At 43.9% G+C, this 24,105-nt stretch overlaps 1 protein-coding gene across 1 annotated transcript in view; it reads left to right on the top strand.

Moving 5' to 3' along the window:
- LOC146835026 (cytochrome P450 4B1-like) overlaps positions 1–24,105 on the top strand; it is a 253,521-nt gene that overhangs the window by 214,623 nt on the left and 14,793 nt on the right. The window contains exon 10 of the mRNA XM_085602688.1: positions 16,785–16,849. Within this exon, the coding sequence (XP_085458814.1) occupies positions 16,785–16,849 (65 nt within the window). The remainder of the gene's footprint in view (positions 1–16,784; positions 16,850–24,105) is intronic.

The following is a 24,105-nucleotide window of genomic DNA, read 5'->3' on the forward strand; positions in this document are numbered from 1 at the left end:
TGAAAGCCTCTAATATGGCACCTTTGCTTGGAGAGAAGAAGCAACTAAACAGCACAGTGTCATTTTGCTTTGGTGAACAGGGTGTATTTTTTCCAGGAAAGCCACTGAGTGTTGCTTACTCTAGGACTCTAACTTAATTACTATGGGGAGTAATGATCAACATCGTACGAACACACAGATGCCAAGCAACTCAAAATTCTATGACTGATGAATGCCTATAGTGACTGTCTCTCATCAACGGGTTAGGTTGAGATCGAGATTATATCAACACTTTCTTGCTGTTAGAGACAGATGACAAAATTGCTTAGTGGTGCTAACTTGCAAGAATATGCAGTTTTCGGGTCTCTTTTGTGGCAGGAAAACAATAATCTTTGAATTTTTTCCACATAGACAGGTTGATTCCACACTGTTTTGTGTAATTTGGCCCATGCTGTCATTCATATGCTGGAAGCAGCCCTCTTGGCTTTGGGTGCACTGTGTCAGTCAACCTTTTACTGGTACAGGCAGGGCTTTTTAATCAACAAGCGGTACAGCATTAGGAATTAGCTCTGAAATTAGATGGTAACCTCTCAATTTTTGGGTCTTGTTTTATTAAATTGAATTCACAAATGGTCAATTATCACTTTAAATTAATTTGATCACACTAAGTACAGTGTCCTTTTACATGTATGCAAATCTTCTCCTGGGTGGGAGTAGACGTTACAGGGTAGAAATGCCTTCAAAAATAGCTGAACACATGGAAACTCACAATTGTATCGGAACTCAAAACATTTGAAATTCTCATCCCAGCCTGCATATGCTCATAGATTTACTCCTCTTAAAAACAGGAGTATCTGGGAAGAAAAACACCTCAAAATATCAGTGGAGACTTATCAGGAGATGTTTTTCAGGCAGAAAAATATTTGTCCAGGGAAGGGAAAAGGAAAAATTGCTGTAACTTATAAATACACATATAAGAAGCATTTAAACTCCCCCCACCACTGACCCCCAGGCAAATTAGATCAACTGTTGTCTTCAGACAGCAACAGGAATCAAGGCAGAGTTGGACCCCATACATAACCTCTCTCTATGTTGAAGTCGGTTACGCCAACTCCTCTTTACAGAAGCAGTCACCAGGATGGCATCCAAATCCTCCAAAGTCAAGACAAACCCTCCCAGGCCGTAGACACAATCCTTAAAGAGTTAGTAGCCCTCTGAACCACTGTCGCCTCCATATATGACAACACCTCCAAGACCTCCCAGGAAATCACCTCAATGAGATCAGAACTGGTGATTTTCAACTCCAGACTTCTTTCCACAGAAAGAAAAATGACTGCCCTAGAACAGAAACATACTGTGAATACCGATTTGGAACAGGATCATTGGTTTATGATGGACAAGATCACAGATTTGGAGGATCAAACCAGGAGAGACAAACTGTGATTTTCAGGCATCCCAGAGTACATGGAGAGGGGACCATATGTTGCTCTTTGTGACCCAGTTTATCTGCTTCTCCACCAAGTTGGAATTTCATCACCGGCTGAAACTACAGAAAGTTCATAGAATCAAGACTAGGATGACTAAAGGTGGAGACACCCTTCATCAAGTGATAGTCTGCTTCTTGTGATACCAACAGGTGAGTGCAGTAATCCAACTGACCAGGAAACTGGGTCCCTCCCACCTGGACAACCACAAGATCTACGTGAACCAAGACTTCTCCCATGAAACGACGCTTAAACAAAAATGCTTCTCGTCCCCGATTACGACAAATGGATATCCACTTTGGTCTCCTTGAGGCGGTACTTGTACACATCAAGGATGGCTTCACAAAGGAATTTACCGATCTGGGCCAGCTGGAGGCTTTTCTGGGCCCTTTAACCTCAGAGAACATGGAGACACAAGCCGTATGCCCTCCCCCAAACCCATTGAACAAAAGGGTAAGTGGAGTCTCAGATTGGCAGGAGCACGACAGACTCAAAGCACTAATGGAATGGTGGTCCTCTAGCCTAAAACACATGTCTAAAAACTCCACCCAAGAGATGTCAAGATCTCCTTTGAAGAAGGACTGATAAGCCTGTTAGATCTTCTGTCTCTTTTGTTTTGCTTGTGGGAGATGTGGGGTGGGTTGGCATGCCTGTTCGTCCAGCTCTTCAACTCAAAAGATTGAGGAGATGATCAACACAAACAGAGCTATGCGGGGAACATAGTAACAGGGGGTGGTAGACAGTCACGTCGTGATTTCTGCAGGGGTGGGTACTCCTCATTCAATTCTTTTACTTTAGGACTATTGAGCTTAGTACCACCTGCTCCTAGAGTGAGGTTGTTTTATCCACCCCTTCCCCCTTTTCCTCATGTTTGGACATTCCTTGCCGCTCACTTTTACAGCTACAGGACACAGAGTTGAGGCATTCTACATTTTGTCCTGCAGTTATCCTTCACAGGACAGTGTAAGAAAAAGAGGTGCGACAAGTCATTAATAGTCTCTCCAATTGCAAATCCCCAGGAATAGGTGGCTGGCCCCCTGCTATGTAATTTGGTTCATTTTATTCAAGACGGGTCTACCCCGCCCTTTGGGGTCAATAAAGCTAGAATAGTAGTGTTGTTAAAATCCGAGCAAGGAGCCACTTGATTATGCTAACTACCGCCTGAGCTCGCTGATTAATACAGATCTGAATATCCTAGGGAATGTTCTAGCGAAACAATTGAGAGGACTTCTACTGTTGTTAATACACTCTGAAAAAGTCTGCTTCATCCTGCACCACTCTTTGACTGCGCAACTCCGAACCCTACTTCATGTCCGACAGCAGGAAAGGGGCAGAGAGGAGGTAAATCTGATCGTATTGTTAGATGCCAAGAAGGTCTTTGATAGAGTGGAGTGGGAATACTTACGAAGCCATGGATTTTGGCCGAGGTTTCAGGCTAAGATTAAATGAATATATCCGAATCCTACTGCAGTTGTCTCTTGTAACAGGCACATTTCCCAGCCTTTTCCGATTCTGAGGAGAACGGGTCAGGGATCCTCACTTTCACTCCTGCTCTTCTTACTGGCACATGAGCCACTGGCCCTAGGCTTTTGTTAGCACCTGAGAATATAAAGTATATCTACCCCTGTTGGAGACCTCAGAACACTATTTTACGCTCACAACATCCTGTTCACGCTGTCGTTTCCCGCCTCCTCCCTCTCTCCTCTTACTGCATAAATCTCTGGGTTTTTCATCTTATTGGGCTACTGCTTTAATTGCGGGAAATGCAAGGCAGTGCCTATGAGCCGCACTGTCACAATAGCTACAATTGGGTCACATCCTTTCCGATGGACACCTTTAACCCTAAGTACTTAGGGGTCTTTCTGAAACATGGATTATCGAATTTGGTAGAACAACATGAATCCTCTGTAGGCTAAGATCTGCCAAGACTTGGAGATGGATGGCTTGAAATCTTTCCCTTTGGGGCAAGGTACAAATATTTAAAATGAACATATCACTCCGGCTCAAGTATTTATTTGCTAGGCTCCTCATGCTGCTGCGAAATCAATCTTCACGGACCTCTCCTACATGCTCAAAGTGTTTCTTTGGTGGAGGAGGAAGTCCAGTCTAAAGCTTGAACTACTTTACACTAGTACAGAACACGGAGAGCTGAAATCTGTTGGTTATCAGCTAGTGCCCCTCAAACACTCCTTTCACATAACACAACAGTACATTTGAAATGCCGAGCTGGGTGTTTATTGAAAACTGGGTAAAGTTGGATACCTAGGGATGTTCTATTTGAAGGAGAAACGGTGGTTGATTACTGGCCATCCGGTCCTCAGGGCTCCCTCATTTGCTTGGCACATGGCTGCTAGACCTGGCATCCTTGGCATGTTTTTCCACTAACGTTTTACCTTCAAACCTCCTGTTTTGCTGACTTTTAGTTTGCTGGCCTTAGGACTCTCTGCATTTTACCACTGCTAACTAGTGCGAAAGTGCTCTCTCCTTAAAACATGGTAGAATTGGCTTAGATACAATTGGCATATAAATGAAATGCTACTTGTGGGCCTGCACTAAAGAATACTAAAAAGTGATGGATGGAATGTTTAAATTAATCTCAGCCACTGGTAATTCATCATGCCACATCTCAATCCATCATTATTTTGCAGACCATGTCATCTCAGTTTGGACCCAGCTATATGCAAATCAGTCTTGACCCTGCCGCAGCCTGAACAGTCCAACGCTAACTGCCAAGCCAGATGTTCCCCGAACTGTAACACAAGCAACCCAGAACCAATTTCACCCTAGTTTAGTTATGGGCTCATCAGCCAGGTACAGCTTGGTTCCAGTGACCCAGCGTACACAGGACCCACGCCTGGGGATACCCATCACACTTAGGGTAACACACTAAAGTATACAAAAAAACGATGGATGGAACAGTTGAATTAATCTCAGCCCCTGGCAATTACTTGGGCCCACGTCCCAATCCATTATAATAAAAATTATAAGGGCGAAACTAGTCTTGGGTTGCTTGTTTTCTGGTTCAGGGTGGACCCGACCTGGCAGTTTGGGCTGGACTGTTGCGGTTCAGGGCTGATTTGCATATAGCTGGGTCCAAATTGAGGTGGAAAACCAATGGATTGGTATGCGGCCCAAGCGATTGCCCTGTGGCTGAGATTAATTCAGCTCCACAAGTGTAGGGGAGATACCCTTCTAGCAAAAGGAACAGGGTTAAGTATCAATGAAAACAACAAAAGTCCCCTCTTGTAATGCACACTCGGATTCTCATACCTATAAACTCATCTTCCTCTGTGAAACCCTCATTCATTTACCAGCCACTCAGCTGTCTAAACACTGAATCCTATTTAATGTAAAAATTGTGCTTTTATTTCATATAATGAATCCTCAGAACATAACAACATACTCTATTCAGTATTGTCTTCATGTAATACACTAGTATATCATTAATAAATGTTTTATAAAAACATTATTCATGATTTGTGCAACATCACATCTCTAAAATCTCTCACTAATACAATAATCTATTATATTAAAAAACAATATTGGATCGTCTCAGTGATCTGAAAACTGAAAGATACCATAATATACAGATTTCATTGCAGGTTATCCCCACATAGTACAAATAAAACAAATAACTTCACAGTTTCTTGACACAGCGTTTCGTTGGTATACAGTTGGTTCACCCCACCTTCTTCAGGACAAAGTATTAAAAGCCAATGAAATAATTGTAGGACACAATCGGCTTTCACTTCATTGTCTCATGTGGTTTCATTCTCACCGGTTATATCTTTTAGGAGGACGCTCTTTTTATTTGGTATTTTTGGAATAATCACCCGAATGGTCTGGGCAAGTAATCACTTTTTGTTATTTGCCTGCCCGTTTTTCATCGGATGAAATCTCTCAAATATCTCTGATTACATTAATGGAAGGCAAATTCCATCTGGGTTCCATTGGTACTCCTAGTGACAGGTAGCCTCACTACAGATTTGCAATTATCCTTTTCACAATAATCTAAGGGTTCGCTTTATTTACTTCCGCCCTCATTCTTGTATATCTAGCAATCCCGTCTGCTCAAGCGGGACATAGTCAGTCAAACTGATTTTTGACTGACGAAGACCCTGATTGAAGAACTGACTGGTGAAGAACTGATTGAGTTTGACTGATGAAGACCCGATTGAGCAGATGGGATTGCTAGCTATACAAGAAAACAAGGGGCGGAAGTAAATAACACATCCCAGCCTCACAGCTCCTCTGAACCAATGCATTGCTTCGGCTGCTCAACGCATCCTTGGCACGGCATCACACAATGCTCCACAGCCAGGATTTAAGGTACTCTTCTTGAACAGGCCTAACTGAGTCCCTGTAACCAGCCCGCTCTCCACTGTGGCCAGCCTGAACTTGTAACTTTCTCCTGGTCCAGCGTGACCAGATAACCATAGTTGGTGCTTTGTGCTTGTTTGCACTATTTTCGCGGCAATCTTTGAAATTGCATATTTTCGATTTTACTGTTTTGGGGAATTTTCTTGTATTGTATTTTCAGTTTGAAGTGCTGCAGAAATACTTTACACTTTGACTCTAAGTTGAGCCTGCCTGCTCAGTTCCAAGCTACCATAGGATTGAGCACTAGCTAATTTAGGGTTGGCTTGTGCCTCATCCCAACAATAATGTGGTTGCTGCTTGAGAAGGGTCTCACCCCCCTCAACCCATAACCCAATTTCTTGCAATGGCCCATAGTCTATTAAAGGTAGATGAGAGATTATATGTAGGGACGCCCATGTGGGGCAATAGCAAAGTTCTGATAGGCCTCCGAGAGGTTACATGGACGGATTTCAGTAATAGGGGGATCTGCCCCATTGAGATTTACTGAAAGTCAGCAAACTAATGTTGTTTGCAGAGGCCCACTCCTATAATCATTTGGTGTGACAGTCATGGAGATATCGCCAAATGTCCCACTCCTTAACCACTGCGCTAGGCACCCCAGTCATTGCCCTACCCACATCTCCCATACAATCCTACCTCCAACAGTGAAGAACCTTAAAGTGAGTGGCCTCCGGCCTCTACGGGCTGCTAATAAACTCGATATTTATTGTTGCAGTGTGGATCTAGCTCAACAAATGGTGGTCCACATGACTTTCTTTGGACTATACAGATCAATACTGGCCCAACCTCCTCATCCAACAAGACAAATATTTGCAGGAGCCCAGACTAAATTGGCATATTTTAAGGTCTTGCATGAGTGTCACTGGTCCCCATTTCAGTTCCAGAAGTCGAGGATCTCAACTGAGCCCTCTTGTTGGAGATGCACGTTGACAGATGCTGAGGGTGCCCATCATTGGGAACATACTGGACAGAGATTTGGACGGAACTAAGCACACAAATTTGGGAAGGTGGAGACTCCAACCAGTGCATCTGTATTGCTTTACAATTTCTCTCCATACCCAAAATTGATTCCGCAACTGGGCGGATGGTGTGCATTGGTACTAGCAGTCATTAAACAATACCTACTCAGACATTAGAAGGCGTCCTAACGATGGACACAGGACTTGGGGAGATGGTCCTTGCAAATGGATTATTTATAAACTGGAGCACCGCCTCGCCCTTTGGCCCAAAATCTGGGGTAACTTCCTCTGACCTAGACGCTGAATACTGGTAGCTTCAATGGACTTCTGGGCCAGGTCTGTGGGGGTGGTTTGGTGGGTAGGGGTTAAGTGTGAGCCCCTCCCCCGGAGACGATTGTTCACAAGAAAATTGACACAGTGGCTGATAGATTGGACACTCAACCTTTCTTTTCTTTCTTTTCCTACTAAATCTTGTATTCATGTCATCAACCTGTTTCTCTTTAGAGCTGCATGAATGGGGGCAGGAGAGCGGTATGTTGCAAAAGCAAGTGCCCTATCCACTTCGGCACTTCGGCACTTCATTCGGGACACGGTGAATAGACCCCTGTGCAAGTGCTTTCAAAGCCGATAGACTTGGAGTGGCCGCCTGGGTCCCTGGAGAGTGTCACCAGTAAGCAGAGCAGGCACTGTACTGGACTGCACTGGAAGTAGGCGAGGACCTGTTGTCGGCCACCGGGAGGAGTGCAAGGCATGTAAGTGCGACGACGAGCGAGGCAGCGACGAGGCAGCGTATCTGAACTGCCTGGCTGACTGAAACAGAGACCCAAGGTGAGACCCCTGACCCCGCTGCCAGGTAGACCACGACGGAAAGGAGGTCGGTGGAGGCAGGTGACATCGGGGGTCGCGACTGCCCCAGCATCAGCGGGAGGTGCTGTAAGGCAGTGAGTCAGGCCGTCCCCCTGAGACGTGTGGATCTAGCTCGACGAATGGTGGTCCAAATGACTTTCTTTGGACTACACAGATGAATACTGGCCCAATCTCCTCATCCAACAAGATGAATATTTGCAGGAGCCCAGACTAAATTAGCATATTTTAAGGTCTTGCATGAGTGCCACTGGTCCCCATTTCAGTTCCAGAAGGCGAGGATCTCAACTGAGCCCTCTTGTTGGAGATGCACGTCGACTGATGGTGACATTGTGCACAGAATCTGAGGGTGCCCATCACTGGGAAAATACTGGACAGAGATTTGGACGGAACTAAGCACACAAATTTGGGAAGGTGGAGACTCCAACCAGTGCATCTGTATTGCTTTACAATTTCTCTCCATACCCAAAATTGATTCCGCAACTGGGCGGATGGTGTGCATTGGCACTAGCAGTCATTAAACAATACCTACTCAGACATTAGAAGATGTCCCCATGATGTACACAGGACTTGGGGAGATGGTCCTTGCAAATGGATTATTTATAAACTGGAGCACCGCCTCGCCCTTTGGGCCAAAATCTGGGGTAACTTCCTCTGACCTAGATGCTGAATACTGGTAGCTTCAATGGACTTCTGGGCCAGGTCTATGGGGGTGGTTTGGTGGGTGGGGGTTAAGTGTGAGCCCCTCCCCCGGAGACGATTGTTCACAAGAAAATTGACACAGAGGCTGATAGATTGGACACTCAACCTTTCTTTTCTTTCTTTTCCTACTAAATCTTGTATTCATGTCATCAATCTGTTGCTCTTTAGAGCTGCATGAATGGGGGCAGGAGAGCGGTATGTTGCAAAAGCAAGTGCCCTATCCACTTCGGCACTTCATTCGGGACACGGTGAATAGACCCCTGTGCAAGTGCTTTCAAAGCCGAAAGACTTGGAGTGGTCGCCTGGGTCCCTGGAGAGTGTTACCGGTAAGCAGAGCAGGCACTGTACTGGACTGCACTGGAAGTAGGCGAGGACCCGTTGTCGGCCACCGGGAGGAGTGCAAGGCGTGCAAGTGCGACGACGAGCGAGGCAGCGATGAGGCAGCGTATCTGAACTGCCTGGCTGACTGAAACAGAGACCCAAGGTGAGACCCCTGACTCCGCTGCTGGGTAGACCACGACGGAAAGGAGGTCTTTGGAGGCAGGTGACATCGGGGGGGGGGGGGGTCGCGACTGCCCCAGCATCAGCGGGAGGTGCTGCAAGGCAGTGAGTCAGGCCGTCCCCCTGAGACCAGTGGAGACCACGGACAGCCGTGTTGAGCTTAAGAGCGGCGCACCGGGAGTTCACCCTGCTCCCACCCCATGGACTGAAGAGGTGGAAGGTGCTGCAGGGGAGGCAATAGCGAAACCAAGGATAGAGAGATTGGGAGCCTTTCATTGACACACAGAGCCTGGTCATTTTTTTTTTTTATCCCTGCCTCCCTGTTCCACAGAGTCCCACCGAGGAGGAGGAACCTTTTGAGCTCATTTTGTATCTAACTGACATTTTGTTTAATTTTGTATCTAACTGACATTTTGTTTAATTGTTTAATTGTGCAGTCCTGACAAGAGCCAAGTCCGCCTTAATGCACGAAATTGCCCTGACAGAACGTAGACTATCTCTAGACCCTTTAGCAGCCATACCTCAATTAGTATCGGTTACACAGGATGCTAACAACACCCAAGCATCCAACCCTGAAGTACTTACTCTGTCCCACACCCCAGAAATAAGTAGAGATATTACCAACACTCCTGTCATCCAGTCGCCTTGTGTGGGTCCACCTAGACCCACTGTTAACACCAGGGCCCCAAAAAAAGAGAAATAGCCAAAAGAGGGGTGCTACTCCACCAGCAAAGAAGAGAAGGGGGCAGGGACAGGGGCCCAATAGACAAAAAACCTGCCAACGTGATCCCAAGGTGGATGTGAGCCACTCTTCCATGGGACAAGCTCGCACCCCTGATGCGAGTAGTAGTAGTAGATCTTTAGCTTGCGACCAGGGGGCTTTCTGGGAAAGGATGGAGGAAACACTCTCGTCCCTTTTAAAGCCTCCATATTCCCGGCTAGAATATATAGAGGGTAGACTGGATAGTATGATGAGTCATATTAATACCTCCCTAGGAGCAAGGAGCAATGGTCCATCTGGCAGCTCTATAGCCCCTACTCGTGTTAATTGTGATGTTCATAGGTCGGAACTCACCCAGGGTAATACTACACCTAGCGTTCTAACACCACATAGTGAGTTGACCCACCTTGCTACTTCCAGCAACCCTGTTTAACCTGCACCCCGGGGTTTAAATTTAGTACCAGCAAGGGTAACACGTCAGGAAACTCTCCATCTTGCACAGGGCAGACCCCAAGGGCACGCTAATAGCATATTTGATTCTGAATGGGTGACTATAGGTAAGGAAGGTTCATTGTTAGGAGAAAGGACTCACAATCAAGCTAGGATGGGTACTCAGCTGCCCGTCCAAGATAGTTCACAGGGTGTAGGAAATTTGCACCTCCCGCCAGAAGGCACACCGTACTCAGTAATGTTGGTAAATGTTCCCCCATTATCAGAAGGAGAGGCCGGACATTGGTCCACCCTGCGAAACAAAGCCTTGCATTTTTTGAGCAGAAAAGTAGGGCTGAACTCAAAAGTTTTCACGGAATTCAAGATGGCACGACGAATCGGGTGGGTTGGAAAATCAAATAAAACCCTGCCTGGCGATTCTGTTGTGCTATCTTTTAGGTCTCCAGCCTTAATTCAAACAGTTTTTGATAGGGTGGGCAATTGGCCGGTCAGGAGAAATGGGATAAGTGTTGATCCTTTAGGTTTGTTCTACCAACACCCTAGATCCTTGCAATTTCCCCAAGAATAGAGTTTTACAGCAGGGCCATCGCGGTTCAGCTATGCTCTCCTGATTAATAATTATTTTGAGCACCCCAATAACCTGGATGAGATTGACTGACTAACTCATATTAACCAGCAGTTAGAACCGGGTGGTGAGGTGGTTTTGGATCGAGAAGAGGGTTTCTCAGAACAAATGATCAGCTCAGTTTGTAGCAAGCAAGTGACAAGAGTACCATATATGCAGCTGAAACCTGACCCAATACTAAGGGATGGCGACCCAATATATCTGGACCAGGGTACAGACCCTTGTGCACATTGTACTAGCCCACGGGAGATAGGAGGTTTGGATCAGATCCTTTCCTCAGGCGTGTTGCCAACTAGCCTTTTGCCCAATTCCGTGGACCCCACCTGGAGGATTACGTAATGGAATGTTGTGGGGCTGCGCTCAAAAACCCAAGATCCTGCATGGTGTGAGGTTATAGCTAAAGTTGATATATTGGGACTGCAGGAAACATGGTTACTTGACCCAATTCACATCAATGGTTTTAAGACGTTTAATACTCCAGCAACAAAGGGTTTGGGGGCAGGCCCAAGGGCGTACTCGGTACTTATATCTCGAATAGTTTGGCAACTGGAGAAATAACCTTTGGGGGGGGACCCATATTAACATACCTTAGAGTTTTCCTTGGGCATTAATTAACGCATAGTTTTGGCCAACCTGTATAACAATGTACCACCTGGGGAACTTAGCACTGTGGTTGGGAAGCTATCCAAGACTTTGCTAGATATCTGTAATGCTGACACCTCTGATTGTATGATTGGGGATTTCAATTGTGCAATTTGTAATTCTGTTGATACCAGAACATGTGGACATAAGAATGAGGGTGGGGAGCGCAACACTCACTTCTGTCACACGCCACTGGGATACCTGTTTAATGAGATTGTGTATGTGAATGATTTGGGTTTTGTGAATGATCTTCTAACCCCCCCCTGTACCTATGCCATATACTTTTAACGGAAGAGGACTAGCGTCTACCATCAACTTTATGTTAGTCTCATGCTCTTCTGCTTCTAGGGTCTCTTCTTTTAAGGTTGGTGACAACCCAATGAGCGACCACTTTCCACTTTGCTTGGAGATTAAAATTCCTCCTCGCAAGTCTAAGAAGGCCAAACAAAACCTTCCATTAATTGGCAATCTCGAACTGAGCAGAACTAACGGATATTGTGTACGTTGGTCCAAAGTGGACCCAGTGGTGGTTATTACTAAATTACTTAAAAATAGCAAATCATCCTTTGACATCTGTTTGAACGAGACTTCCCCATGTGACAGCATTGTACAGTCTTCTTAACTATATGTAATGAGATCAGGAGTTTATTGTTTGCGAAACATCGTAATAATCATAAAGAACAAGGGTGGTTTGATAAAACACTGCTCATTAGCACACACTAACTTGAAAAGGGAGCTGCATAGGCAACCTAGATCCCCTGATCGGGTGAGACAGGCTAGATCAGAGTATAAGCGGGCCATCATGGATAGAAAATGTATTTTGAGGCAGGAAGCTTGGGAAACTCTCCATACAGTGGCTTTACTGAAAGACAGCGTGACATTTTGGAGGGCCCCCTTTCTATCAGACGGTAATGGACCAACTATTGAGATCGCAATTTCGGAGGAAGTATGGATTAACCATTATACGAAGGTTTATAATGAGCAAGGAGCATTTGATCAACAACAGCTCCATCCCATCCCTGCCCAGCCAGATAGTGTAGAGTTGCAAGTTACACTGGAAGAGGTAAACAGAGCGCTCGCCAACAATCTGGGGGGCAAGGCCCCAGGACCAGATGGAGTGCCGGTCAATCTTTTTAAATCTAATATCATCCTCTGGGGTCCCTTACTAACTCAAGTTTTAAACACCAGCTTTAGAACATCAATACCAAAGACCTGGGCTGAAACAATAATTATCCCAATATTTAAAAAAGGTGATTGTCACGACCCGGGGTGCTACAGACCAATTTTCCTTCTCAACTCAATGGTAAAAGTAGTGGGCCGCATCATCTTGGAGCGCTTGCAAGACTGGGGAGAAGGCAATCAGGTATTGTCTGACCTACAGTATGGCTTTCGAGAAGGGCTAGGCAATACAGAACAAAGCCTAAACCTGTCTATTTTGATTGGCAAGTATTCCAAAGCAAAAAAGGGCAGTCTGTATTTGGTGTTCGTGGACCTCACCGCGGCCTTCGACTCCGTAATTCAATGGAAGCTATGGGAGGTCCTGGTAGTAATGGGGGTTGACCAAAACATTATAGAGTTATTGCAACAATTGTATAACGAAGCCTCAGCCAGTGTTCGCTATGGCATAGGAGGGGAGCGTACTGATTCATTCCCCATTAGGAGAGGTGTCAGGCAGGGTTGTGTCCTGGCCGCCTTCCTTTTTAATCTGTATATAAATGGCCTTGGCGAAGCTCTGATCAGGCAGAGGGCGACCTATTCCAGCCCTTCTATATGCAGACGATGCGGTCTCAATGGTGCGGACCAAAAATGGTCTGCAGAGGGTCCTAGACAGCTTTAACGACTTCATGAAAGATCTGGGACTTAGTATTAATGTCTCCAAAACATTTGTCATGAGATGCGGTCAGAGGATTCAGAGAGTAAGGGAAATGTTCCTGGATGGCAAAAAGTTAGCGACAACAAGGAACTTTTCGTATCTGGGCATTTTATTTAATCAGAACGACAGCTGGTCCCATGCAATAACCACTAAAAGCTTGCATTTACAAGAGCATCCACAGCCCTAGCATCCTTCGCTAAGAAATTGAGGAAGAAGCGGCCAGGGGAACTTTTGCAAATATTTAAAGCGAAGTGCATTACAGCCCCTATGTACGGGGCAGGGGTGTGGGGCTTAGCTAACACCTTCCCACTGCAGCAGGTGGAAAATTCCTTCTTGCGGTACATTTTGTCTGCTCCTCCGAGCACATCCTCCTTTGTTTGTCATGAGGAGCTGGGCCTTCCTTTTATTTCCGACCTTATCAGATTAGAACCAGTACTCCTGTGGCATAGGATCTGGTCCTGGGAGCAGACAAAATTAAATAGAGACATTATGAACAATAGCATGGGTCTGGATGGGGCCTTAAAGATCCTGTGGATCAACTTTATATGCAATTTCATGAAGGACCTAGGTCACCCAGAATACTTCACGAATCCCAACACTATGTTAGCCGTGTCGAGAAAGGCTCTGAGAAGGGAGGGTCTACAATTATTGGACTCCTTGTGAATGGCAGGGGAAATGGTGAAGCCTAGCATTATGCAACACAAATTAATGCTTTCTTGTATCCAAATAGAGCCTTACCTATTATTTTTACCAGGAGCATACGATAGGATGCTTCTGACAAGATTTAGATTGGACAATGTCCACAGAATAACGACAACACCATCTATGAACAACTGGTCACGTAACCTGCCGCTTTGCTTCTGTGACAGATATTCAGAGCAGTCCACGATTCATTTAATGTTCTTTTGTAAATGTTATGAAGAGTTGAGAAAAGTATGGATACTTCCACTTTTAAAACACCAAAGGGTATGGCAATGCCGTCCAGCTCTTATTTGTCTGCAGTTCTTGGAAGATGAACACATTGCGTGGAAAGTAACAACGTTTTTAAAGAAGGCTATCCTGCAGCGAAAACACATGATACTGGATGCCCTGTAAACTCAGGGCACCTTCTCACATAGCAGGTTTTTAAAACATAACATTTGCATTTGTATGGTTTTATGACATCTTAAATATATTGTGTATATTTTGTAGATATTATCTTTTGTAATTTTAATGAAATTTTATATGGATTTTTCTTATGTATTTGTGCTTTTATGATTTGTACAAGAACAATTGAATAAAGCTTTCCTTGACTTGACTTGACTTATTCTCTCCAATGTACTTGGAGAGTTGGGGAGGAGCGAGGACCTGGGATGGGGGGGCACAGTTATGTATCGTAAAATACTGAAGATTTAAATGTTCAACACTAGGTTTATCTTGAAGGTTCTACCTCTCACTTACGGCACTTTTATGTTGGTATTTCCATAGAAGTATGCCTTCCTTAGGGTTTTTGTCATCTCTGTATATCCATGGTCATTGCCTAAATGCCGCTTTGCTATTGTAAGCACTTTTATGTTATGGCTGGAGAAGTAATAAAAATGATTAATATGAAAAATGCATGCAGAGTTGTGAACTGTCCGACTTTGTACACCATAGTTATGGGTGCATTTGCACACTTACTATACACCTACATTGTTTAGGTGTGAGTTTAGAAGTGCAGTAAGGATATGTGGGAAGGAATGCAAATGTTTCTGAATACCCTTAAGGTTCTAACTTTCTGAATGTTTACCACATTTGCATTGCACAGTCCCTTGACACTTCTATGGAAAAATCCTTCCATTTGACACAGATTAAAAACATGTATGGTCAAAGCCAGTATGTCTGGCTTTAATGTGCCAATGAGAGTAAACTGCATGCCTGTGGCATTACCACATTAAAGCCAGACTCATTTTCTTTGCATTTGCTTGTGTTTTTTGAGGCAACTGGATTGTGTGCCCCTATGTTTATGTATGTGTTTGTGTAAACATATATATGAACTAGTTGATTGAAACTTTAAAAAGGTCTGCTGCAGGGAAACATAACAAAAAATAATTGTTTTGTTTAGCCAGTGCCCAAATGAGCTAAAGAATTGAAAGTGTGAAGATGTAGTGCAATTCGAAGATGTAAAATACTCTCTTGTACACTTCAGAGGAGTGAGGAGGTGGGATGATAACTGATATAGGCAGTAGCATAAAGTGAGGGAGTAATACTCTTCTGGGTGGAACCAAAGTCCATTCTATGTATATTTTAAAGAATTGTTAAAAACAGGTCTGGCACATAGCAGTGCTGTTAAGCTAGACCTAATACAGCTACATATCTTACATATATTATTCTGTTGTAAATGAAGCCTCCTCATGGAAATATTTGCAGATCCTGAATATGTGAAATATATATCTGTGATTGGTTGCTTAGTTTGCACATCGAAATACATGTTCTTGGGCCTTGCATTCCTAGTACATTGTACACACTATGAAAGATCTAATAGAACTTGTTGCGGAGCATCTTCAGCGATGCTGATGCATCTCAAAGTTACACCAGACCACAGTGGTCTTAGTTGCTAATATTAAACCTCGATAAAATATACTGTTGCCTGGATTTCTTTAAAATCTATGTGAGTATATGTTTGCATACTCGATTTACAAATGGCGTGTATATCCAAAAAGCACCTGATATCTCCAAAAATCTCCATATTTAATTAAAAGCAAATCTTGGTGGATGCGTGTTTTGAAGCTTAGTGCATGGACATCATTTAGGGGTCAACAGGGGTCGCAGCTGCAACCCCTGGCTTGACCCTCACTGCTCGTGGTACTGCCTTTGCGAACCATGGCCTCAGAGGTATCAAAATCAGTGCCAGAAGCACAGGGGCGCTCGTCCTTACGGACATTGGTTAGATCTTCACTTTCCTTGTTTTCTGTAATTTTTTTCATTACACTAATGGTGAATAATATTATTATAACCACTGTTAGTGTAATAAAAAACAAAATGGCATACAATTAGCTGAAATATGACCATCCCTGGCAGCTCAGGTAATTTAAAAGTGATTTTAAATGTATGTTGTGGGTGTGCTTGCAGGTGGAAATGTGTTTTTGTGTGGCACAATATGTGTATGTGTGTATTTGTAAGCATATGTGTGTGAGCAAAAGTATAGGTCAAATGGCTAGTGATGTTGCTGCCGCTACCACTGGCATCTTGGAAAAATTGACGTCCATGTCTGGCATAGTGTAACCACGAATGCACTGTGTCTGGTATGGTGCTCCAGAATTAATCATACTATTTTGTTATAAAGCAGTCTAAAGTTGTTAATCATCAGAGAATTATATTTATTTCAACCATCTAGTACTGTTACCACACCATGCAGCTGACCAAGGTGCAAAGTAGAAACCTGCTGACCTTCCTAGTACATGTCCTCAACAGATTTCCACATTTACGAAGGGAGATTTGATCTGCTTTTATATAATGCATTGCTAAACCTCCTTTGTGTCTTCTGCATTCCAGATTAGTACATTTTTGCATGACTGAGAATCCTATGCTAAAAATTGTCATTAAATATATTTTCAAGTAGATTTCTTCTTTCTCTTTTTTGCAGGAATTATTGCATTTTTAAACATCTATTGCATTCACCGAAACCCCAGCGTATGGAAAGATCCAGAGGTACAGTGCATTTGAATTATATTAAATGTATTTTATTACTGGTGTCTAAAGGGGGTTTGGAACTGGTTTGATGAAAGAAGGTGGTGTATCCACCTTTAAGGTTTCACTTGCACAGCGATTGCGCTGTACTTTAGAAATCTATTGTTTTTAATACATACTTAAAAGGGACTTACATCCCGCCTCCTCTCTTGTCTGGCTTCTCATTGGTTCCTGTGCGTGCTACTTACTTTTCCTCCATTTCTATTGGCTGTAGCATATTTTCCTGCATTTACCAAGGCTAGTTCCTCGTCTGCTTCTCATATCAGTTTCCCATAGCCAAAATACTGTTAACATCTGCTTTGGTGGGATTATTATTTCATAAAGTTTTGCTTTTAGCATATTTATATAGCAATTTATCACCCTGGAGAGATTAGGAGTTTTGCATAGAATCACAGGATGTTGCGCCGTCGAGACTCGAACCGGGATCCCCAGCTCTGGAGTCAGCAGCTCTGCCCCTGCATCACATCCTCTCCACTCCCTTGTTATCTGTCAGGAAGCTCTTTCCTTGTCCCTGAAGATTCTTGACAAAAACAGCTCTTTATTCATCACATTTGCAAAACTGATGCATTACCAATGATTGGTTACATTTTTAGGGCCTTCTGGTCAGGAAACGAAGAAGGAAGAGGGTCCTGTTCTCTCAGGGGAGAGACCCCTTGGTTCTTTTGACAAGCTGGTGAAATTTACTCCTATGGCCAGAGACTCCGTGAACCATATTAGATCCTCACTGCTGTAAAATAGAACTCTACAGATCAGAGACCTATGCATCAAATAGTTATTAAGAACAGAATAGCAAAGAACACCTCCCATGTGTAGGGATCGAAGCAGAACAATTTGCTGTAATTATTGCACCCTCCCCAATTTCCCTCAGATAAACTTCACCAGGTCCAGCCTGCTGTAAGGTAGAGCAATGAAAGTACTTAGTGAAAACCTGTGCATGGGACATTTGGTGCGAAAAGCACAGAATTGCACAAGAAATGCCCAATTTCATAGTATGTGACAATTATCGATCCTGGTAAATTCCGATCATAGGGGTACCAAATTTCAACAGGTGCATTAATGCTCAATGGGCGACTCATAGGAGGGTCTGTCACTATAGACCTGCGCCTGAAGGAGGTCGGGGAGCAGCAGGTGAAGCTTTTCATTGTGAAACAGAGGTCTTCATCCAGGGTGGAGGCCGTTATCAGTCGTGAGGTCCATCTGGCACAAAGTCTCATTCCTGCCCAACTTCATCTGGGAATTTGAAGGCAAAAACACACCATAAGCTTGAGAAAGCCAAGTGGGACTTGTATCCAATTTGTAACTCAAAGTCTTGTGAGAATTGCAAGGGCATCACTCGAAGAGTCTAGTTCCTTCTGAATCAGATCCAGTTCCCCATTTGGTCCCTGCACCACCTGAATTCCTTGTGCCGTCATCATCCCTGCAGGAGATAGAGGACTTCAGGAAGGCCTTTTTGCAAACTTTCCAGCTGTTACTAGCTCCCTTTAGTGTGCTTTTGGGCCCCAAGGAGCCGCAGGTGCTCCTAGTTAGACCTCGTACTAAAGCTGGTCCAGACTTTCAATCAGATCTCAGAGCTCACAGTTCCCTCCATGGCAGTTCCGACCCTGCTGTCACTAGTACTAGATTCAGTTGCGACACCAGTGTATGACTCTGCACCTGGCCTATAATGCACTATGAGTTTACTAAGGAGCAACAATTGGCTATGCATCCGGACATTCAGCTTCAGGCTCTCCCTCTACACCGGTGCTATCAGAGAATAGAAGCCCTCTTCAGCTCTGACTCCGATGCAGTCCAGGGCATACCCAGTGTCCCTCACAACACTAATGATGACAAAGAAATGGATACTCTGCTCCTCCCTCTTTACACTGCTAAAGGGCTGTATTTAGACTTTCAAAATAGCAGAGGGATTCAAAAATAATCACACACCAGCTAAGTAATTGGCGTTCTTTACCCGGGCCACACAATTCCTCTAGCAGTACAGAAAGTTTAGGGGCTATTCCAGAGGCCTAGTTTACCACAAGCTCCAGCCTTCCCAGCCACTGCAGCACCAAATGCCACCCTTTTCAGTAGGAGGACATGGTGTCTGAGGCCTTTCACAACAGCAGGTACAGGTATCCCCCAACCCTTCCTTCCCATATCGGAGCGGATCCCAATCTACTTTGATTTTCCCTCGGAGTCTCACAAAAATATCTGCCCTACTGTTGTGTAGTTCCTACAAATATATATAGGATCTGCACGTTTAGACAACATAAACTATGGGATTGGTGTCCAGACTGATTCCAGGCACCCCCAAAGGATATGTTAGTCTGTAGACCAGCTAGCTCACGGTGCCACTATGAGCCCCTCTTATCAAGGAGAGAATAGTTTCTGGCAACTGTCGAACATGACAACCCTGAACCCTCAGGGATCGTGGAAACATTACAGTACTTTTTGCTCAGTCACTCGTGCGTAATTTGTCTCAGAGAGATACACAGAATAAATGGTGGGGACGTTTTCAATAAGTATTTATTAAACCAGCGTAATTCTAGTATAAAATACATGTGCTGCAAACAGCAATTAGACAAATGGATATATACAATTATGAGCACCAGTAGAGTAAAGAAAAGGTAGAATTATACCATAGTGCTAAAACAATGAATACATGCAGGCATATAGATACATAACAGTAATAATGCGTACTCCTATGATGCAAACCCTATCTAGGTGTACCTGAATGTAGCCAGCATGTATGTAGGTGTATAGCCAAGAATCGCTTAGGATAGAGCCAACCCCATTACCTGATGTGGGAGAGTGAAGGACCCCGTCTTGGTCTCGAGATGGACACCCCCAAGGGATGTCAGACCACTGCGTGCAGGGACCTCAGCATCTTGTGTCAGCATGGAAGTCTTTCTCCTCTAGCTTGCCCAGTGAAGATGTAGTGCTTATATACCCAAAATGTACCCTCAGGGATTCTACCTAGAAGTGTACTGTGGGCATGTCGGGCAAGGATGACCATAGAGATGACCCTTATACAGAGTTATTATGCTGAAGATGGAAATCTTGCTGTGATACTGAGAATCCTCATGTATAATACATGAGGCTAGTTTTCGGAGAAAACCCCACAACAGTCATGTAACACCTAACTAGGTAAAAGGTCAGCGCCAAAAAAGTTATGTAGAACAATGGTAGGACAGATGTAGGTAAAAGGTTGTGTAACTACCTTGGCCTATATTGGGGTACATTGGGGTTCATAACACCCACTCTCATTTGACTGGACGACATAATGCTAAATGATAGAAATATGCCTGTTTTTGAAAGCATAAAAACATTGCTAAAATATGTACTGAAAAAATATATAAAAATATGGTATGTGTTTAAAAAATTATGTATATGTAAAAAAGCCCTATGAGTCCTCTAAAAGTCAATATACTGTCAGACCAACTGAGTATGTCGAAAAATTATATTTTGTAATTCCATTTGTAGTTGTTTTCGAAAAAAGGCCAAATTGTTCCTAGCACACGGAGAGCCAAATGTTTATGTGTCCTGTGCGGGAGACGCAACATCACTGTTGCCTGCCTTCGCAGACGATGGTCCCTGTAACACTTCTTGGATCAGGACAATGGAGCAAAGGTGATCTTCTCCGGTTCCCACAGCTGTTACTGATGAAGCTTTTGATGACTGTAAGCCTGGTGCAGAGCCGGTGTCCATTCCAACAGCAGCTCAAGCATCCCATGGTGGCTCTAATAATGCCGACATCAGGATTGGCAGACGCTGAGGAGACTGCACTACATGGGCCTTTAACGGGTCCAGCAGTACATCCACGTCCGGAGGTGCAACCAATGCATGCGTTAGACAGATGCCCAACACACATTCTTGTCCACAGTATAAGCAACGGAGTACAGGCAAGAGACAGATCTGAATGAAAGAAACCAATGCTCGCTTAGTTCCCGCAGCCGAGTCGTGCCCAGATGGAGGACCATGCATTCACGGCATCGTCGCTCTAAGAGCGCTTTTTCCATCTCCTTGGTATTCGGGACATCCTTTGCGTAGCAGAAAAATTAAAACCAGGATACTCACTAGAAGTAGCAGGATCAGCAGAAGCCCTCCAAAAATTCTTCCAAATATGGTGTATCAAAGAAGGAATAACTCCAAAAATCGTCTGAGAGGTGCTTATTAGCCCAGAACCTATGGTCTTAAATAGGTGTACTATCCCACTCATATCAGACATGTTAAAGATACGATGTATCATTTTCCCGAAATAGAGCGGGAAGTTCATTCGGACTAGGGCCTGTATCTCAGCCGAAGACCTTGCAACCAGTAGATCAAAAGTCTTGCGGGCTGAGGCTAAGGCCACCACTTTCATTAAAAGTATGGCTTTCAGTCTGCTCAGAGAATCAAACCGTATTAGGGAAACATTCATTGAAGGCCATAACTGCACCTCCCTGACTGTGTGGGTCAGTGGAAACAATACTTGCATACAGCAAGTAACCCTGGAACTTACAGTGACCAGATTTTGTATGCCTGACAGCATCCCGCAGCAACCTTGATCATTAAACATCAAATAACTCCTGTTCGAGGGTAGTTTGAACACAGGATGAATCCCGGCAGCTGGGGACCCTTTCAAGTGACAAGATAGGTTTGCAACCGAAGCAGTGCAAGCTTCGTGAAGCATAATATCCTTATAAATTAATGATCCACGCAACGAATTCTCACAGTCTGAACCGCTGAGAAAGACTTCAGTGTCACTATTCCTGCAACTAAATCTGTACAACAACTCCCAAGATTTAAGAATGTACTCCCTACCCAACGCTTCATACCTTCTATACGTGATGGTATTGTAGGCAATTTTGAAATTGAAATGTTGTTGCTGGCAGTGTTATATGGCTATGGATTAACCATTCTGTGGAAGGTGATTCAGCCACGGTGAAAGGTAATTGGTCTGATTTTTAAATGTGCAACATTGTGTACTTCGCATCTCTTTGTTGCATTGTGGTCTGCAATTTTGTTAAATTATAAGCAGCAAACAGAGACGTACTGTTAATATATCACCAGGGCAGGTGACCGGAGCACAATGAATGTAGCATCCAGCTTACTATCAGAATTGATTGTAGCTGTGATTGTCCAAGTTGAAGAATGGACAAATCCTATTCCATAACATCTATAGAAGAAGAGACAATGTTGCCCAGTGAATAAATCATTGATGTTAGTGTTGCATGCCTATGTCGACCACTGCCAAAGCCTTTTCTAGGTTCGCCCTATTAATTTCACGTAACCTCTCTGCAGCCTCCCATTGAGAAACCTTTCATACTACGTTGTAAATGGCATATAATAAGCATTTTGACATGATTTCCGGGGACCTAACAAAAAATCTCTTAGATCCATGTCATCTGAAAGTAATGAAAAGTGTTGTTTCACCTGGGACAGTGTTGAGGTCTGTAGCCAATCTAGGCATAACTTCCCAACACTGTATGATGTCACTGCCCCAAGATGTTCCTGTTGTACATAGCGTTGATCAAGCCTATGGATACTGAGCCATTCAGTGGTGCCGCTGAATCTTGACTGACACCTATTTGTGTCAGTAGACCCAACCAATCATCCCTTCCAATTGGGGTCTCATGAATTGTGTGAACCATCATGTATAATGTCATCCAGTTTATATCCATAATGCTGTGTATAATTTTGCCATCCCTCAAAGTGTGAAAGTGAGGGAATTCGAGGTGTGTTCAAGTCCTTGATCTTGGCTAGTCCAAGACAGGAAGTTTGTTGGACTGTATTGTTCAGGAAGACAATTTGTTGTGGTATGATACACGCTCTAAATATTGCCTCAGTCCCCTGAACCTGCCAATCTTTAGTCCCCAGACCGATTTTGTGTGTATTATGTCCCTCCAAAAGTGGAACCCTTGTAATGACAGCTGGGAAATAAAGGAAGCAGAGTATATCTGTTTCGTGTTAGTAAACATATTTTTCTTTGCAGGTGTTAGGTGCGACCTTGTAATAGTGTGAGGTCAGTTCTGAAGTGGTAAACCCAGAAAAATAGGCAAACTTGCTTTGTGCAAAAATTGATGACCATATTGTTGATAACAATACATGGTGTCAAGATCAGATGTATCATCATACAATTCATTTTTGGATAAAGCAGCACTTTGTTCTAAATCAGATAGCATGTTATTCACAGTTTCAAAGTCCCAATCATCAGCCAATTTACTGGAGGTGATGATATCATTCAAAGACATTTTCAATACATGTGGTATTTCCAAAGTTTCAGTGTGACCAAATACATCATATGAAACCCTATCCCAAAGTATCCCTTCAGGAATCGGAACTGCTGTAATGTTCACAAAGGACGAGTCTCTTCGTTCACAATGAAATGATGTATGTGGTTTCAGGACCATGCTCACATGTGGTACTGCAGAGCGTTCTGAGAGATAATGTCCATTTAGGAGTAAGAAAAAGACAGTCACTGCACCTATCCAGTGGACTAGGAACAGTAGACCAATTGCAATCCAGAGTTGTAGCCAGGGAGAAACAAATTAAGTCTTTTTCACCCAAAGGTAGCTATTATAAAAAAAGTATTTTCGGGAAACAGGAGCAGGCGGCGACTCAGGTTCACTTGGATCAATTGAGAAGGTATCTAAATCGATGAAGTAGCCAGATGCTGTTCCACCTATCTTTGGAAGCTCAGCAGGTTTAGTTGAACTGGCAAATGACGCATTTTGAGGCATATTCACATAGATATCGGTATTAGGCCGAATTGCGATCTGTGTTTCATTTTAATTTTGCTGTTGTTAAATTTCAATAGGCACGAGTTCCATTCCATTGTTGGCAACTCCATTATTTAGTAGAGTAGAAACTTCAAATGTTGTTAGTCTTTCTGTCTTAGCTTCCTGTATGGTAGCGAGAGGAGATCTGGGGCTATCCAGGAGCCCACACAGCCTGCTATTCAGTATCAGCCACATAGTGTGGTTTGATCAGATCAATGGAGACAAATCTCTTTGCTTTTTTGCCGGCAAGAGGCAGAAGAAGTACCGTTCTCGTTCCTTCGACAGCCAGGACAGGTACAGGCGTTCTGTAAGGTGGCCCAAATTCTTTTTTGTCCATGATCTTTTCTCTGACCAGGTCCCTGATCTTTGGGACCCAGGCAGGTCTTGCCAGAACAGCTTTGACTTCTCCAGTGGCAGAGCGTTTTACTTGGATGTTGCTTTGCAATGCCTGGAATTCATTGAGTTCCTGTCAAACAGCCA

Source organism: Triturus cristatus, chromosome 4_2 (assembly GCF_964204655.1).
Source record: "Triturus cristatus chromosome 4_2, aTriCri1.1, whole genome shotgun sequence".
NCBI classification, from domain to species: Eukaryota; Metazoa; Chordata; class Amphibia; order Caudata; family Salamandridae; genus Triturus; species Triturus cristatus.